The sequence below is a fragment of the Populus nigra genome, chromosome 2, assembly GCF_951802175.1.
Source record: "Populus nigra chromosome 2, ddPopNigr1.1, whole genome shotgun sequence".
NCBI lineage: Eukaryota > Viridiplantae > Streptophyta > Magnoliopsida > Malpighiales > Salicaceae > Populus > Populus nigra.
In genome coordinates, this window is record NC_084853.1 from 37,294,834 (window position 1) to 37,313,683 (window position 18,850).

At 31.9% G+C, this 18,850-nt stretch overlaps 2 protein-coding genes and 1 non-coding gene across 10 annotated transcripts; all 3 read left to right on the forward strand.

Moving 5' to 3' along the window:
* Positions 1 to 4,172: 4,172 nt before the first annotated feature.
* Positions 4,173 to 7,442, forward strand: LOC133682310 (rho GDP-dissociation inhibitor 1-like). Of its 8 annotated transcripts, none has more exons than XR_009836657.1 (7): positions 4,173 to 4,984; positions 5,091 to 5,157; positions 5,472 to 5,690; positions 5,780 to 5,904; positions 6,062 to 6,187; positions 6,299 to 6,335; positions 6,957 to 7,442. XR_009836657.1 is itself a non-coding variant. In XM_062105595.1 (6 exons), exons 1-5 carry the CDS (start codon positions 4,709 to 4,711, stop codon positions 6,137 to 6,139), a joined length of 765 nt encoding a protein of 254 aa, XP_061961579.1. In that variant the 5' UTR covers positions 4,173 to 4,708; the 3' UTR covers positions 6,140 to 6,187; positions 6,299 to 6,547. The 8 variants fall into 8 exon arrangements, 2 of the variants coding, with proteins under 2 accessions (XP_061961579.1, XP_061961578.1); XR_009836658.1 differs by having other exon boundaries at positions 6,963 to 7,442; XR_009836656.1 differs by lacking the exon at positions 6,957 to 7,442 and adding an exon at positions 6,408 to 6,487.
* Positions 7,443 to 15,339: 7,897 nt separating this feature from the next.
* On the forward strand, positions 15,340 to 17,418 carry LOC133682805 (fasciclin-like arabinogalactan protein 7). The gene is made up of 2 exons (XM_062106335.1): positions 15,340 to 15,648; positions 16,450 to 17,418. Exon 2 carries the CDS (start codon positions 16,470 to 16,472, stop codon positions 17,256 to 17,258), a length of 789 nt encoding a protein of 262 aa, XP_061962319.1. The 5' UTR covers positions 15,340 to 15,648; positions 16,450 to 16,469; the 3' UTR covers positions 17,259 to 17,418.
* Positions 17,419 to 18,505: 1,087 nt separating this feature from the next.
* Positions 18,506 to 18,579, forward strand: TRNAI-AAU (transfer RNA isoleucine (anticodon AAU)). Its single transcript has one exon. It is a non-coding gene; the product is annotated as a tRNA-Ile (tRNA).
* Positions 18,580 to 18,850: the final 271 nt, after the last annotated feature.

Sequence of the window (18,850 nt, forward strand, 5' to 3'; positions counted from 1 at the left end):
TGTTCAATCTTGATTATGAGTTTTAGGGTTCTTATACTCCGGGTTTACATTAGCTAGTATCAGAGCTTAGCACCAAAATCAAGTTTTATGTGTTTTGAATTTCAGTTTGTTCGCTAGTTTAGCTTAGTGTTGCATTTTCTTTGAATATATATATATATATATATATATATATATATATATATATATATATATAAGAAATTATTTAGTTTCTGCTAAAATTTATACATAGAAAAAAGGATCAAATCACAAAATTAGATTGATTAAAATCAGTTTTGTTGAAATCAGGAGCCTTAGAAAAATTCCATATATAAATTGATTTTATTGAGTTATCTTGTGTTGAATTCAAATTCTTTTCAACTTGATTTTAACTTTTCTGGGCTGTGATCAATCTTGATTATGGGTTTTAAGATTCGTGCCCTTCAAGTTTGCATCAAGATGATAAATTGAGTTTTGGTCCATCTTTTACTAGTTATGTTCTAAAATAGTCTCAAAAGCCACTACTCGTACTCAATATGGGAAGTCTAGGTGAATTTAAGAGGAGGGAAAATTAGGTTATCAATTAAAAAATTATTCTTAACTTAAAGCAAAATATAACATAATGATCAACTCAAGTATCAATAGAGACAAACTTAAAAACTTAATTTTCTAAATTGGCTAGACCGATTTAGGTATTGGAAAAATTTTCATGTTTTGGAAATTTCGTTCTTATTTTGTGTTCTTTTGGGTTTGGTTAGGTTTGTTGGTATGGAAACCAATTTCAAAATAAATTAAAAATTATTTGGCAAAACCCTCTTTACATAAACTAATATGTGCATATTTGGTAAAGGTTATTAATCTTAAAGAAGTGATTTAAGACCTGGGTCTGGCTACAAGGTTCTACTTTTAAAATTATACAAAGTAAAAAATAAATTTTGGATTCAAAATTGACTTTCTAGAACCATAAAAAATGACCTAGAATAAGGCTAAACAATATCAGCATGTGCGTCTCATGCACTTCTAGTTTGAGTTGTAGGTTTGGTGACAATAAATGCTTCTCACACACTACTATTGACTTTCGAAAAACCCATAAAAGTGCTGGGATTTTAAAATAAAATTAAGGTTGTGACTTTTGGGATTCTTTTTTAAGATAAATTAGATGAGTTTTTAGTGTTTAGCTGAATAAAAATAGAAGAAAAATCCAACTGAATAGTTGTAGAGGCTACGAATTTTAAGGGTTGTTGGAGTGGTTTTCTTTCTTTTTTCAAAGGAATTAGGGCTTATTTGTTGATGATTATCAAGTGTTTGGTAGAAGGGTGGTTGAAGAGAGGAGCCAACCAGTAAGAGAAGGTTATGGTTGGTCTGTCGTGGTTGGTTGAAAGTTAATGGGAGAGAGGGTGGCTAAGGTTTGGTTTGTTATCTAGGGAAGAAGATGAAAAGTGCTTTTTTCTCTGTTTTTTTTTTTGCACTGTGTTTTCTCTTGAATTTTCCTTTGCTTTGCACTTTAATGTCTCATGAATTTTTTGATGTATGCTTTTATGAAAAGTTTTTTCTAAACTGTGTATCTATATATAGACTATTCACCAAATATTTTACTTTCATCCTGATCTTTTATCTACTGATCTCGTATCTTTACCTGTTAATCATTTTATCCCTCTATTTTTTTATCCTTTTTTAAAGTTGTTTAGAAGAGACCCAAACTATTTGTTTTTATTTAATTTAATTTTGGACCCTATTTCTCACCTAATTGTCATTTCACTATGTATTTTTTTTATCTTTTCTTAAATGTGGGGTTAAAATCGGTTATGACTATTTTTTAGAACAAGATTCTTATAGGGAGGGGTATTGTTATAAAAGCTTGTTGAATAGCTTTGGAAGAAATCAATAGTAAGCTTTTAGTATAAGAATGAAGGCAATAACATCAAGCAATATAAGAGACATAGTAGCAGTGGTAATTGCATTATAACAACAACAATTAGAGTTAGCTAGTAAAGAACTAACACATGTCAAGTTAATTAGCTATTTATAGTTAGTTAACATGTTAGTTGGATAACAATTAAAGGAAAGGAATTCGTTGTATAGTGTAATAGAAATGTGAAAGGCAAGCAATAAAAAAATCAGTTTCTATAATACATTTTCTCAATCTCTTTTTCCTTCTTTTTTATTTTATACTCTTTTTTTCAATCTATACATTGCTTTATTAAGGAAAACCTTAACATAATTCTAGCCATGATCTATGAAAGGACAAATATAAAAGTACTATCTTGAAAATACAACAAACATGTATGATTTTACTAAAAAGGGTTTTTATTTTTATTTTGAACTACAGTTGGAATGATGATTTGCTGTTTATTTACTTATGATGAATAATCATCAAATATAATCATGATTATCTTTTACTAGTAAGAATTTACTTTGAGTATCATAATAGTGTTCAATTGATAAACCTAACCCGTTTTCTTATTTGGTGAACCTCTCTATTCAAGTTTAACGTGTGACAAAGCCTCATCTCTAGTTAACTAAACAATTAAAAGAATTTGGTAACAATCACTGCTCATATAAACAATAAAGCTACTCCTCAATTCTTATATTGTCTTTGTACTGTTTTTTGCTAAATAACTAAAAGAACTAGGGTGGTAGTCACTATTCATATGAACACTGAAGCTGCTATTTAATTCTTGCACCATTTTTGCTTACTTTTTTTACTAATTGAGAAATAAAGTGAGTAGGATTAAGAGAGTAACAAAATCTTTTAGTTCTATGCATTGTCTTTTTTTTTGTAAATTGAAAAATAGAGCGAATGAGATAAGAGAGTATTAACAATTTAAAACCCTTGATTACAATAGATTGCTCCTTCAAACTCACTTGTGACCACCACAAAAACCAATTGGACAGAATCTCACCATCGTAACCATCACAAATCATCTAGGCATGATGATACTAAGTGTGAAAGATCTTAAGAAAGAGAAAAGAATGTAGATAGACGAGAGAGATCTCACAATCACTAATCATATTCCTCCTTGAGGTGTGAGGACAGAAAAAGGTCATATGATGCAAGAGAGGAGAGAGAAAGGAGCAGAGAGATAAAATGCAAGAAGGGAGAGAGAGAAACTAATAAGAAGGATTCTTTAGAGAGAAAATGGTGGCGTTTCGACCACAAATGTAAATTTTTCCTTGAATCTATTTTGATTTTCAATGCTAGTTTTTTTTGTTGTATTTGTTTGTTGTTTTGTGCATAGTTATCTGACCCGGTCTAGCCCGACAGGTTGACCTGGATAACCTAGGGCCTTGACCGGGTCTATTTCATTCAAAACTCGGGCTTGCATTTGGCCCAGAGAAAACTGTTTGAGTTGCCGGGTCAACCTAGCTAGGACCTGGGTGACTCGACAGAACCTGGTAGAGATTTTTTATAAAAAAATTGTGTTTTTTTCCCTAGCCAAAACCCTCCCTTTTTTTTCATCTTTTTCAGTTAGTTACTAACTTATATTAAAGTTCACTATGTAAATACTATAAGAAGTTTTATTTTTTCAATGTGAAATTTGAAGCCCATTAATATATTTACTTTATGTTCACATGAAAAACATTGTGTTTTTTTAATGTGGAATAAAAAACTTTTTTGATTTAAATATTTCAACTTAAAAGGATATGATAATATTTTTTTAATGTGGAATAAAAAACAATTTAAAATAATTTTTTAGCATATATCAACATGGATTGTTTTTTAATTTCTTCATATGAAATATTAAAATCTTAAATATTTTTTAATTTTTTCTGGTTGACCCGGGTCAATTCTTGTGACCTAGGACCCGGCTTCTTACCTGGATCAACACTAGACCGGCTTTGATAACTATGGTTTTAACTATGGTTTTGTGGTATACTATAGTCATAAGTTTTTATTATTATTGTACTAGAAAGATTAACTTAATTTTGATATGTAAAAGTGACATGAGAATTTCTTGAATCATTGAAAAAAAAAAAAAAAAAAAGAGGATGGGAAGTTAACAAATTCATGCATGGCATCATTAATTAACGAAAACAGCTAGAAGACACCAATCACGTTCCATTGACTGCTAGTAAGTTTTTCTTTTCTTGTTAGATTATTTGCATAGATATTTAAAGAAAGAGTCAAAAGTGACAGTTAAGATCACCCTCAATCCTAGGCTGAGACTGTGCTTCATTAAAATCCGTCGACCTACCATGTCCCTTTACAGAACAGTGACTCTCACCTTCTTTCTTTCGGATCACCACATGACCTTTTCTGAGCTACCTCAAATCGAACTCCCAATCTTTTTTGCCTCTCTCTCTCTCTCTCTCGAGCTATCTCAAATTGTTTTGAGATTCAACAACAATCCACCCGAACCGAAAGAAAAAAGAAGGACAAGAAAAGCCAGGAGACAAGACAAACCTAGTTATTCTTTTTCTTTTTCCTTTTGTCTTTGCTGAGCTTTTGTTAGTGGATTGTGGTCTTTTATTTGTCTCTCGTTAGGTGGAGTCTGCACAAAAATATTTTTTGGCCTCTTCTTGCCTCTTTTTCTTCGACGCGGCAAAAGTCAAGTGATAAATAAACTTTGCTCCCATTTTGGATTCTCTTCAATCTTTTTTCTTTCTTTCTTCGATATAACAAATTCTTACCAGTAATCTTTCTATCGTCGTTTCTTTTTCTTTTTTTTTGGGTTCAAAGTTTATAAATTTGTAGTGCATTGTTATAGATGTACTGCTGATCTTAAAGTTGATGTCTTTGGCTATTGGAGCTACATCAAGTTTGAGAAATATGGGGTTTGATGACGACAAGAAGAAGAAGAAGAAGAAGGAAGGAGGAGAGAAAAGTGGAGTTCTGGAAACACGTGACGAGGATCATGATGGTGGAGTGAGGATAGGAAGCCAGATGAGTGAGAGTGAGACCTCTATGTATGCGACTGATCACGAAGAGGAAGATGATGAGAACGGAACCAACAAACTTCAGCTGGGTCCTCAGTACACCCTCAAAGAACAGCTTGAAAAGGACAAGGTTTGTTCTTTTGTTGCTGTTATAATTTTATGTTCCATTTTTAGTTATGAAAATGTATTTGTTAGTTCATTTTTCATATATTGGTGCCTGGATTTTGGAAGTTCAGGATGATGAGAGCTTGAGGAAGTGGAAGGAGCAGCTTCTTGGGAGTGTGGATTTGAACAACATTGGAGGTGCATGCATGTCGTCATATTTTCTTTTTCCTTATCTAAAATTATGCGAGTTTGTTGGATTCTAACTTCTGAAATTCTTTAAATATATCTTGGTTTCTGTTAATTCTTTCATTTCTATAATTAATGTTACATGTTCATGCAGAGAATTTTGAATCCCTTTGCTTGCGCGTATGCCGATCGAATTCTTGTGCCATATTCTGATAGCTAGTGTTGCTCATGTTCCAAACAAAGAATTTTGAACAGAATTCTTTTCCTTCTCTTTTTTTTTTTATTTAATCCTCTAAATAATCTTGTTTTTATTTTCATTATCGCAGGAACGCTTGAACCGGATGTGAAATTTCTTAATCTTTCGATCCTCTCTCCTGGTAGACCAGACATCGTACTTTCTATTCCTGAGAATGGGAAGCCCAAAGGCTTGTGGTTTACATTGAAAGAAGGCAGTCCCCATAGCTTGAAATTCTCCTTCCAAGTCAGTAATAACATTGTGTCTGGCCTCAAGTACACCAATACTGTTTGGAAAACTGGCGTCAAGGGTGAGCTATCTACATCCTGACTCGTGCCAAAACCTGTGATACAAACACTTGAACGTTTCCCCCCTTATAATCAGTCTTTGTTGACTCAGTGGACAGCACAAAAGAAATGCTTGGAACCTACAGTCCTCAGCCAGAGGCTTACACGCATGTTAATCCAGAGGAGACCACACCCTCGGGCATGTTTGCTAGAGGATCATACTCTGCAAGGTCGAAGGTTAGTTTTAAACGTTTTGAGGTTTTTCTTTGAATATAGTCTCAAAAAAAGGAAAGAAATCTTCATTTTAATAATCTGCTAGTAAACAGTACTCTGATGCAAAATCACAATATGGCATCTCCCTTTAATTTGTCCTAACCATCTCTGTTTCTCTCAGTTTTTTGATGATGATAACAAGTGCTACTTGGAGATCAACTACACCTTTGGCATTCGAAAAGAATGGGCTGCTACTTGAATGATCGATCATTCTTCCAACAACCTTTTCACACATCTGTCTCACTCAGTTATAATTCTTGAACTACTACTACTAGTTCCATGTCTTCCCTGATCTTCACGCCATGTTTAATTGTTGTCTCTAGCTCCATTAACCTCTTGTAATCATGTCTGTGGCCAGATATCTCACAGCAATAGAGACGAAGAAAGTGCAAATGGTAATTTTCTTTTTAACAAATGAAAGCTTAGCATGTCTTTAAGGTACTTGCCTTTTCTCATTTCTGCAGCAGGTTGTGTTACTCAGGTTACTCGATGTTCATATGAATTAGGAGTCACGAGAATATTTTATAGTCATGGAGATGACGGCTTTGATTGTACGTGTCTATTTAAATTCTTTTCTGGCATGGCTAGAATATTGTACTTGCTTTAATTTTTGTAAACCTCCTCAATTCTTTTTTTTTTTTTTTACTTATTAAAATCCTCGATTAAGAAAAATATTCTTAAGAAATAAATGACATTAATTTTCAAAAAGATAAAAAAAGATTTTTCTTGAAAAGACATTAAAATCATCGATTTAAGGAATAAGACATTAATATTTCAAAATGTAATGATTTTAGGTGGGCTGGTATTTTGTTTTAGGGGTTGGTAATCTCTTATTTGGGTCTATCAGTCTTGGGCTGTGAGACTTCAGTGAGCTCTTTGATAAGTGGAATCTACCCAACCCAATTCAATATACAATATTGTTTTCTTTCCTTTCCTCGGCGACATCAACATATAATAATACTATATGATACGACTCCCTCACGGAATGAAATTAACATTATTTTTCACCATGCAAGTTTCAGAATCAAAACCGACCTCTAGAAGGGCCACCAGACTCGTCAACAACAACAAAAAATGGAGCATATGAGCTTGAAAGGGCCACCGTAACTGCTATACACAGTTGAAAGTAACCTCCCATCTGACCTCTACCTCCTCCCTGGCTCCAGGTTGATATTAGCCTTTCCCTGCTTGTCAAGAATCCAACTTGGCACTGGACTTTTCTTTTCTTTTTCCCCAACATTCTTCTTGCTAGCAATAATTATTCTCACAGGAGAAAGAGAGAGCTTGTTGGGAATGGCAAGTAACTTTTAAGCTACTCTTTTCGAGTTATAGATTAAGTTCTTAATCAAGTTGTTAACTGAGAAATTGAATTTAACTGTATAGATGGGTGGAATCAGATTATGTAAGGTCGTGATTAGCTGATGAACACATGAAGAGACCCTCCACCGAATAATGTATATTTAGCTCGGAAACCCTCTTGATAATGATATTGATTAGTTTAATTGTAATGCCATGATTTCTTAAAAACAAAAAAAAAAACAAAACCCATGTGCGAAAATCAAGGTCTAACCAACTAATTTGGTCGATCGGTCTTGATATTGCCACAAGACCTTCACCAAGCACAAGACAGAATAATCTTCTTTATGGTTTTTTTTCCTTCTAGGTTCACAAGACAAATCCCACCTTCCTAACCCGAAGTCAATGTTGATTAAGTTATGATTAGGACATTAATCTTGCCCGATGTCCTCAAATCCCCATGACTTCACATGCCTCGTGCTTTCATAAATATTAATAAGGATACAGGTCATAATAAACCATCCCTTGAGATGCTTCATTAATTTGTTTAATTTTTCAAGTTTGAATTGCAAAAACCATTTAAGAATAAAAACCCAACTCCTAGTTGAAACTTGATAACCTGTTTGAAAGTGTGAATACGATTATATTTTAAAATGCTTTCATTTCAATTTAAAAAAATATTAAAAAAATATTTTTTTATTTTTTTAAAAATTATTTTTAATATTAGTATATTAAATTGATTTAAAAATATTTAAAAAATATTAATTTAAAGTAAAGAAAAAAAATTATTTTTTTTCAAAATGTTTTTAAAACCCAAAATTTTAAATCTCTTAACCATCTAACTGTTATTATTTATTTTGATAGGTATATTTATGTTCTCCTATAAATAATATTTGTTTATATATTACGGAATTATTATTTAAGAAAAGGAAAAGAAAATCTCCAAAGAAAAACAACGTGAGGTTTGGTTATATGAAAGATGACTTTCATGTGATGAACATATTAATAATATTTGAGTTAATTCCTTCGTTTCATTTTGGTCACCTTGTACACTAAGCACAAATAAGTGTCGGTGGAAAATATCGAAGAAACGATGACGTTTCCCTCGTAAAAAATGAGATCCTTGAATTTTGAGGGTCAAAGGTGGAATTTAGGGGCTGGGACAGCGAAATGCTGGTTGGCCCAAAAATCATGGCGGGCCCTCACTCTTGACCACCACGGCACCACCCTCACCCTCGACCACCACGGCACCACCCTCACCCTCCATTATTTCACACCAAAGCCATGCCCTACGATATTTTGATTCCATAAAACTCTCTCGCTTTCGTTTCCATATTTTGGGTTTTCCTAATTTGCTTTGTTCTTATTTTTGACCAATTTGATGAGATGTAATTCAATGTTCTTTTCTTCGAGAATCTAGACTTAAATTGATTTTTCAACCGAACCAAAACTGATAATTTTATAAATAGAAATAAAATGATTCTTTATTTTTATTTTTTTTTGTTACTTAAAACCAAAATTCAACATGGTCATGACTCATGAGAATCAATAATTTAAGTGGAACCCGAGTCTTGTAGTCAAATGAAATTGAAGGGATTATTCTATAGCATTGAAAAATACAGTAACTATACTTTGATTGGTTTTGGGAAATTGTGGCTTTAAAATGCGTTTTTAAGAAGAAAAAAAACTAAATTTTAATCACAATAACATAAAAAATTAAAATAATGGATTCCTTTTTTATTATTATTCAAAAGTTAGATGAATCTATTAATTTCATCTTGGCTTTATAGTGAGTCAATAGATATTTATCCAATATTATTTTGTGCTTTGAAAGAATCCAAATCTATTATAGGGTGATAACCTAATTAAATGTTAATTTAGCAATCTGTCAGCCTCGATATACTTGAGTTTAGTCATAAGATGGCCCCAAGGTATTATGGATCTAGTAAATTATCAGATCTAATATACTTAGGTTCGGCTGTGAGCTAAGCTCAAGTCTTCATGGATTCGGTAAGTTGTCAAATCTAATATACTTAGTTCATCCATGAGCTGAACTTAAGTCACCATGGGCTTAACGAGTTGCTAAACATAATATATTTGGATTCGACCATGTGTTGAGCCTAAGGCACCGTGGGTCTAGCGAGATGCTAGACCCAACATACTTGGGATCAATCATGAGCGAAGCCCAAGGTATAATGGGTTTGGCAAGTTGTCAGACCCAGTATATGTAGGTTCAATCATGAGCTGAGCCTAGGGTATCGTAGGTCTGATGAACTGCTAGACTTATCTCTTTTAAGTTAGGCTATACGTCAGACCCATTTAGTCTTGTAAATCCATGTTATGATCATATGGTTCTATCTTTAGATTATTGACATGACCTATTCATGTCAGGAATAATCATCTCTCAAACCTGTAGTTGTATATAATATCTCTCAAGGTCTATTATATTTTCATCTCATTAATGTTTATTAATGATCCGTAAGGGATACTTGTCTCTTATTAATGATCTGTAAATGATATTTATTCCAATTCATTAATGATATGTGTGTGTGTGTATATATAACATCCTAAACTTTTGACTGTATTTATTCTCATTTTAAATAATCAAGTACGTAAGAATTTGAGTAATTTTTTTTTAAAATCAAAATACTCATATCTCCTACATTACATTAACATAGTATTTATGTCTATACTTAGTTCATTTTTATAAAATTTTAGCAGTGTTTTATTTATGCGAAACTCTTATCCATAATCTCAGCATGTCAAATTCCTGTATAATTCCACATAAATATCACATTCAACAACTAGTATCTAGGTAGTCCCAGACATACCCTTAATCCATCATTCATTGTCTACACTATAATATCCTTTATACACACACACGGAACTCTTATCCATAACTTTAGCTTGTCAAATTCCTATATAATCCCACATAAATATCACATTTAATAACTAGTACCTAAGTAGCCCCAGTCTTTTATATATATATAACATACATGCATAAAGAAAATCAAACTTAACTAGTAATTTAATATTTCACTAGACAAAAACTCCAAAAGAATACACATATATTTCAATTAATTACATAACAGAGCATAAAAATAAGAAAACTCTACTTAAGATGGCTATAAAGACCTAACTACCATACTTCTACTGTAATGACAGATGTGGTGGACCTGAAATATACATATATAAAATTAATCATTTTAATATAAAAAATTATGCATTTTATTCATGAAACATACATTTATCTAAAACAATATGCAATATCCTTTTTGTCTTTTTTGTAAAACAAATACTTTGGATAATGACATCTTTATTTTTTTTTCCTTTTTCTAATTGTAGCATTAATTTTTTTCATAGTCCAATTACCCTGAATTACACATTGTTATTTCAAACATTTAACAACTATGCTTGTAACACATAAAATAATATGAATTATAAACCACTTGAATTCATAACCAAAACCTTTAACATTTCTTTTCACTTAACAAGGAAATAAGTACAACGTAATAGTTTCTACTTATTCAACTCACTACCATATTATCTCTATTTATTATATAAATAATAATAACACTCATGATCTTCTCGCACACATTTGAATATCTCTTCTCTTTCTTTATTTAAACGCTTTACAAACATGTTAGTGATCGAGGATACCACGTATAATTTATTTATGATCCTAAGAATTCATTCAAATATAAGATTTTCAATAATGTACTAACAATAATCATATTATGAATCTGCACATTTTTTTCCCACCTTTTATCTCTTTTTTAAAATTGACAGTCAAAAATACATTTGTAAGTCTTCATCAGTTTATCTCCTTTTTTAACAACACTTGTCTTAATATCCTTTATACACAATAAATTTCATATAAATGGTATCCTATGATATCCAAGGTCTATTAGCTATATTTCAATAATTTCAAACCATCCAATATCACATACAATTATATAACACATTATAAAGTGTTGATAAACAAATGATATAATTTCACCAAAACTATTACATCAGATAAATATAGCTAGGTTCTCTTTCCTTTATCTCGTGCTGATAAGTAAAATCTTTTTATCTCATTTATTTATCATTCCTTTGTTTTTTATCTGAATTTTCAACATCTAACATAATATTATCATCTGTCACCTATAAACTTGGTCAATTGATCGATGTCGACATCAATTTCTAAATTGATATCATTAGCCATCACCTCGAGTGTGGCTAATTAATAGTATGCCGACACAAATCCCTTTGATATCATTCGCTTCCATTCCATCAGATATCTAATCAAATTTTCTAGTACATGTCGGTGCCAATAAACCTATTGACATTATTATCCTTCTAATTTTCTTTTTCAGGAATAGCTAATTAAGTCCTTTATTTTTTTTATATATTCCTTTCATGTTTATATTGATACCAATGAATTTTATTGGTATCATTAGTTCTCCAAATGAGGAACAACTAATCAAATTTAAGAGATATCAATACCAATACAATTCATTAATATTATTAGTCTCTCAAATTGGGAACGATTAATCAAGTTTAAGAGTTTCCGATACCAATACAATCATTGGTATCATTAGTTTCTCAAACCGAGAACGACTAATCAAGTTTAAGAGATGCCGATACTAATATAATATATTAGTATCATTAGTCTTCCAAACTAGAAATGACTAATTAAATTTAAAATACGCTGATACCAATACAATCCATTGGTATCATTAGTATTCTAAACCGAGAACGACAAATCAAATTTAAGAGATACCGATACCAATACAATCTATTGGTATCATTAGTCTCCCAAACTGAGAATGACTAATCAAGTTTAAGAGATGTTGATACCAATACAATTCATTGATATCATTAGCTTTCTGAATCAGGAAAGCTAATCATGTTCATTTTCAACACTTTAATAGCATCACGTTAATGCCAACGTCAATGAAACTTTATTGGCATCATTAGTCTCCATTCTAGGAATGGCTAATCAAATCCTTAACCAATATGCTTTCATCTAAGTAAATACTAGTATCAATGTATCACATTGATATCATTAGCTTCTAAATTACCTTGGGTAACTAAATTAAATTCACATTTTTTTCCTTCTTTTTAATATTTCATTGAATATTCATGAGTTACATCTTTAAAGAAACTGTAGTTTAAAAAAATATCTAAATGATACAAATGAAATTGTCAAGATGTAGGACACTTACTTGTTTCACACGCAGGTCCTGTTTTTCCGATCCATGGTAAGTTTTCTAAAGTCTCTTTTAAGTCGGCACAAAATAATTCATCATATCATTCTAAAAAATGATTTATTAGATACACTATTTTTATTTATATCTACTTACACATCTATTAACATCCATTTACTTAAAATTCAACTATATAATTTCGGCGTTCTGCTTGGCCAAACACATACATAACTATCAATTTATTTAATTTTAACACCCTTGATGTCGTTCTATCCATACCTTAACCACTAACTTATTCATCTCTTTCACATATTTTGTCAAACACCTTATATGCAATGTTATTATTCTCTCATCTACACACCGATAAGAATTTATTCCTCATATCAACTCAAATTATCATAACTAAATCCTAATATACAATTTATAATCATAGCATTTATAATCTAAATCAAACACACGACTTCCAACTAAATCTCTCATTGTTGATCACTAATGGCTGAACTTTTACAAGTGATTTCAATTTCTTCAATATAATTTCTATTACACAATTTCTCAATCATTCATAACGTATTTACAATAGTTCAACCTTCTTAATAAGTTTATTTTAACTTACACTCATGAATATTCTTAATATTCATACATATTATTTTAATGATACCTCATCCACACACAATTCCTTAACATTTATTCAATCTCATTCTAATATATCTCATTATATTGCAACATATTTTTAATTGCTTGAACCTTTTAATTTGTAAAATAATCTCAAACTCATCTTATTCAAAATCCTACCATTACACAACATCACAACATTTTGGTTTAATCAAGAAACCAATATTTCTCAAGTTTCATAAAGAAAACTTTAATTAACAATTTAACTAACCATTAACCGAAAACGTATAACTCTTCCCATCCTCTCAAATTATTACTTCATCATGTTAATTTTTTTAACACCAAATGCATTATACCATCATTTAAGTAACAATTCACCATACTAAATTTTCAACAATTCCATTTTACACATTCCAAACATTCACACAACATTAAATTTACAATTATCATTAAGATTTCTACCTAGTTACAATCTCATAAACTTATACAATCATATTAACACACACCAATTCACCAAAATTACATCAACAATCCCTCTCTAAATTCATCTACCATGGCCAACCAATTGTGGTCAAAACAACCATTGGTTTATTTCAATTTTTTTTCTTAAGATTTTCAATTAAACAACTATATTGCATAATCTAACAACTTATTTCTCATACAAATATCATTTCTTCATTCATAATTCAACAGATCCCAACCCTTTTTTCAAACCTATTTAACACATAATCAAAATTAACTAAAACTTGAATATAAATATAAGGGAAAGCTTGTTTACCCTTTCAAATTCAATTTAATGACAATTTTCATAGTCCAAAGCTTCTATTACTTTTTTTTCTTTTTTCTTCTTTAATCTTCTACTTTCTCTCTCTATCCAAAAATCTCTCTTTTTTTCTCATAAATTTCTGTCAATGATCCATTCTTTTCCCTATTTTCTTCCACTTTCTTTCTAAAACTCTCATTTATGGTAATTTTTCAAGGATGATTTGAACAAAAATGAAGAAAAAGATCTCTCTCTCTCCTCCAAAAATGATTAACCATTTAAAAAGAAGAAGAAGCTGGAATTGTCTGGCCAATTATATTTTTTCCCTTATTTATTATTAACATAATATTTTTCTGGATTTTCTCTTAGCCACTGAGAATTTTGTATGGCCTTACCAAACTTTGATTGGCATGAAATTTAATCCAAGATAGAAAACACATGTTAAGGAAACTTCAAGTAAATTTTCAGTCCAGTTTGACTGTCAAATGAAGAGTTATGCTTGATAGCGTAGAACTAGTTAGTTTATGATTTTTCATCAAAAATCCGAATTCTCTTATTCCACCGTTGCATAGGTCATATTAAACATTTTACTAAATCCTTGGGACCATTTTATTATTTCAAAATATATTTATTTTTTCTTCTCACAATTTATTTTGTTTACATATTTTTATTGTTTCACGGTAAATTTACTGATTTTTTAATCGGGGTTTACACCAACACTTTTTCATGTAATTACTTCTTAAATTTAATTCCTCATTTTCAACTCTTTGGAATTATTTTATCACTTTTAAAATACATTTATTTTAAATTTTTCTAATTCTTCTATTGAAACCTATTTTGTTATGAATTTGAAACTAAATTTTCTAGTCCTCATTTTAATTTCATCAATACCTTTAAATTTATTTATAGATGTCATACCCTTCCTTTACATGTCATACGTATAAATTATTTATTTATTTATTTTTATTTACGTCTTATTACTTTTGATTTTATGTTTATACAAGGGTTTATAATATATGTGTATAGGGCATTTACCTGGCGTATGAGAACCAGAATAAAATAAGTTTTTTTTTCTATACGAAAATACAGATTTCATTCGCCTTCTTTCGTACTTATAAAAAGATCTAACTCACGACATAATGTTGGCTAAAAAATTCATATATATTTTTTTCTAAACTCATGTTTTATTAATTTTTTTTATGCCCAGAAAAAATCACGAAGGCCAATAAACTATTTCTGACTACATCCCGAAATAAAGAAAAATTAGTATCAGTGTATTACCAAACCCTTCTATGAAATCAAAATCCTTTAGGAGGCTGATTTATCATGAGATGATAAATTGAGAGAGATTATGATAATGTTAGGGTAGAGTGCAAGGTGGGCGTCACAAGAATTTTTTTTTTATATATATATATATATATATATATATATATATAATGAGTAGATACATGATTAAGAAATGCCACCCATTTTTATTTTTTCCTACCTTGAAAAGATTTCCAAGAAAGCATGCTTTGTTTTGCCCTGTAAGAAAGAACCATCCAAGTCTGGAAAGTGAAAACAACATCTAATAAATAATAATAGACAGCCTCACCTCCTCTCCTCACGCCCATGTACATTCTACAGTTACTTGAATGTATTCTGATTTGTACCTTTACATTCATCTCTTGAACCATCACCAGCTGCTACCGCCCCCACCCCCTTTTTTTTTTTTAATCTCTTTTCTAGTTAAAATCCATCTTTATATAGTGTCAACACATTACATTTTGCGTTGCAGCATTAGCGTTGGCACTTTGGCATTCCCTGGCCAAAACCAAAACAATTTCTCTCTGAAGTCTTGCTCAGGTCAGTACTTCTTAACCCTTTTTTTTTTTTTTTGGGGGGGGGGGGTGTTAAATATGCTAAAGGGTCTGTTTCTATTGGGATGAGCTGATCTAGATCTGTTTCTTTGCTTTATGTTCAACTACATTGTGTGGTGGCTGTGGTTTTCTTTTTTGTCCAACAGAATTTGTTTTGACTTGCTTTTACTAGCTTCCAGTCACGAAAGAGAAAGGAAAGCAACATAGATTGCACTGTTTCTCTCTCTCTTTTACCTTAAAAAGGACAAGATGTATTGTACTTTTAATGGGGTTTTGATCTTGGTTTTTGCAAGAATACTTGATCTTCTGGGGATTTAGCAAGTTGGGTATGGTATTTCATCCTTGTGATTTGTGCATGATGTTTCTTTTCTATGGCATTGGCATTTTTTATGTCATCAGTCATTGCTTCATTTCTCTGTCATTAGATTAGATCCTCTTCCAACCTTTCTCAATTAATTTAATATCTTATTTGTGCCTAGAAGAGAGGGTTGGTTTTGCTATAGTAATTGTTTTGAAACTATCTATAGATGAGTTGAAAAGGATCTTGTTTTTTTTTTTTTTTTGTTGAAGTAGTGATAGCCATGGCTTTCCATGGTCATTACAAAGATTTGGTTACTCGGATTTTATGGATTTGGGAATCTTACCTGGATTCTGAAATGCTGGGTTTGATTTCTCCAATTATTAGCTAGTTTTTCTGTTCATGCTGTGGATTCGCATTGGTTTGCCATCGATAGATTTGTGCTCATAAATTGAGATATAATCAAATGATGGGATTTGGTTCTTGCAGGGATTTAGAGAAGATAAACCATGAAGTTTTCTATGATTATTGTGCTTAGCAGCACACTGCTGTTTTCGTGCACTCCACTAGCATATGCTCAAAAAGTAGCTAGTCCTCCAGCACCAACCCCAACTCCATCCCCAGCACCAGCACCATCACCTCCTTACGTTAACCTCACTGATTTACTCTCTGTTGCTGGCCCATTCCACAACTTCCTTAACTACCTTGAGTCCACTAAAGTCATTGACACCTTTCAAAACCAAGCCAACAACACTGATGAAGGCATTACCATCTTCGTACCAAAAGATGATGCCTTCAAAAATCTCAAGAAGGCTTCTTTGTCAAACCTAACTCAAGACCAGCTCAAGCAACTCATTCTTTTTCATGCCTTGCCACATTATTACTCGTTGTCTGATTTCAAGAACCTTAGCCAAGGGAGCCCTGTTAGCACATTTGCTGGTGCAGGAGGATATGCTTTGAATTTCACCGATAAATCTGGGACCGTGCACCTTGATTCAGGATGGTCTAAAACTAAAGTTAGTAGTAGTGTGCATTCAACTGATCCTGTTGCAATCTATCAAGTTGACAAAGTCCTCCTTCCTGAGGCAATCTTTGGTACTGATATACCTCCAACCCCAGCTCCAGCACCAGCTCCTGACACCAGCCCTACTGCAGATTCCCCAACATCTGACGACTCAGCAGGAGCAGGGAGCGCCCCAGGAAAGTCCCCCCCAAATTCTTCTTATAGGATCAATGGTGTAGGTATTTGGAGTCAATTGGTTCTAGCTATTGCAGGTGTGCTGGTCCTGTTTTTGTAAGGCAGGATTTCATTATTGTGTATTAATTTATGAGAAGAGGGTATATCTGGATTATGTCATTTGTTTTGATTTAAAACCATTTTTTTTATTATACATGTCATTTGATTTATGTATGTGAACTTGAGAGTTTTATTTCTATTCAACTAGAGTACTCTTGTCATTTTCTTGGTTCTCATAGCTCTGTATATGGAAGCAATTATTTTGTTTTATGATATTTGGAACTTTATGACCCCAAATGCTTGTAAAAATGATGATGTTGAGAAATTTATGGCATTGTAATTGTGATGTGGAAAACAATTGCTTGCCTGTAAATGTTGAAAATCTTGATTTCTTCATGTGCTTTTCACCTAACCAGTTCTATATCTTTAATTAACGCTGCTTTTCCAGTTATCATCACTACTTTACCTCGAATCCAAGGGGAAAAAACCCTTAATAGGTGACACTGATCCAGTTATTAATGGATAGAAAGCAGAAAAAACTTGTGTTCTATCCACCTTCTTAGCAGATACCAGTCTATTCGTTGTGTTGAATACCTGATCTTGAGTTCTTTATTTGATATTAAAACCCATCTCCGAACAATTAATTTCCAAGGCACTGACCGTCAACAGAAACACCGCTGGCTTTAAAACTGGCAAAGATTAAAGGCTTCAAATTTATAAACATTATCAAAAACATGATGCCTGAATCTTCTTCACCCCTTTATTGTTATTGGATTTGAATCATTATATACATCCTTTCAACAGTTGTGATCTTTATTGGAGTATTTAAGATTCCAGTGGGTTCCCTTTTCTAATGGCATAATGTTAACGAATGAGGCCAGCATACTCATTAATCGTCATATGGACCACCCATTATGCCAACCACAACAAATAATTTCAAGGGTTTGGCAAAAAGCTAGAAGGATAGCCTAGCATGGCCGTATCTATCACTTGTTCCAGTATAGGAGCTGCTGGATATATAATTGTTACATCTTAGCAAGGTAGACGAAGCAGAACATTCAAAGAACTGGCCTGCACTCACCACTGATGCTGTCAGGGCAATTAACTTTCTTTAAAAAGAGGGATGCTTACTGAATATCAAATTTCTAACCATGTTATCTGAATTAGGTATGAACTAAAGATGAAGAAGAAGAATCAGAACGGGGACAGAGTTGATGGTTTTTTTAAATGATATGCTTGCAGAATTGGATTGGATCCAACCTATTGACTTATTTTGACTACAGTTAATTAGAAGATACCCAGCAGATTGGCCTATTAGCTCAGTTGGTTAGAGCGTCGTGCTAATAACGCGAAGGTCGCAGGTTCGAAACCTGCATGGGCCATTTATAATGTTTTAATCTTTTTATTAAATATGAACCCTATGTTCAATACTTCAATCTGTCAGGTTATGGGCTTGCGAGAGGAAACCCACAAGCAAACATCCCTACAAATTTCTCTTTGGACCTTTGCCCGCAACAGTCCGAACTCTTCAATCCAAAGAAACAAAAAACAATGCTTTTGAAAATTCACTAAATTTTGAAAAATATTTTTGTTTAAATTTATTTATTTTATATTTTTAGATTGTTTTGAACCCCTTTAAAAAATGCTTTTCAA

Excerpts from the sequence above, each read along its gene's own strand:
- LOC133682310 (XM_062105594.1), top strand. The coding sequence starts at position 4,709 with ATGTCTTTGGCTATTGGAGCTACATCAAGTTTGAGAAATATGGGGTTT. Across the intron at positions 4,985-5,090 it reads AACAGCTTGAAAAGGACAAG|GATGATGAGAGCTTGAGGAA; the intron begins GTTTGTTCTTTT and ends TTGGAAGTTCAG. Across the intron at positions 5,158-5,471 it reads GGATTTGAACAACATTGGAG|GAACGCTTGAACCGGATGTG; the intron begins GTGCATGCATGT and ends TCATTATCGCAG.
- LOC133682805 (XM_062106335.1), top strand. The coding sequence starts at position 16,470 with ATGAAGTTTTCTATGATTATTGTGCTTAGCAGCACACTGCTGTTTTCG.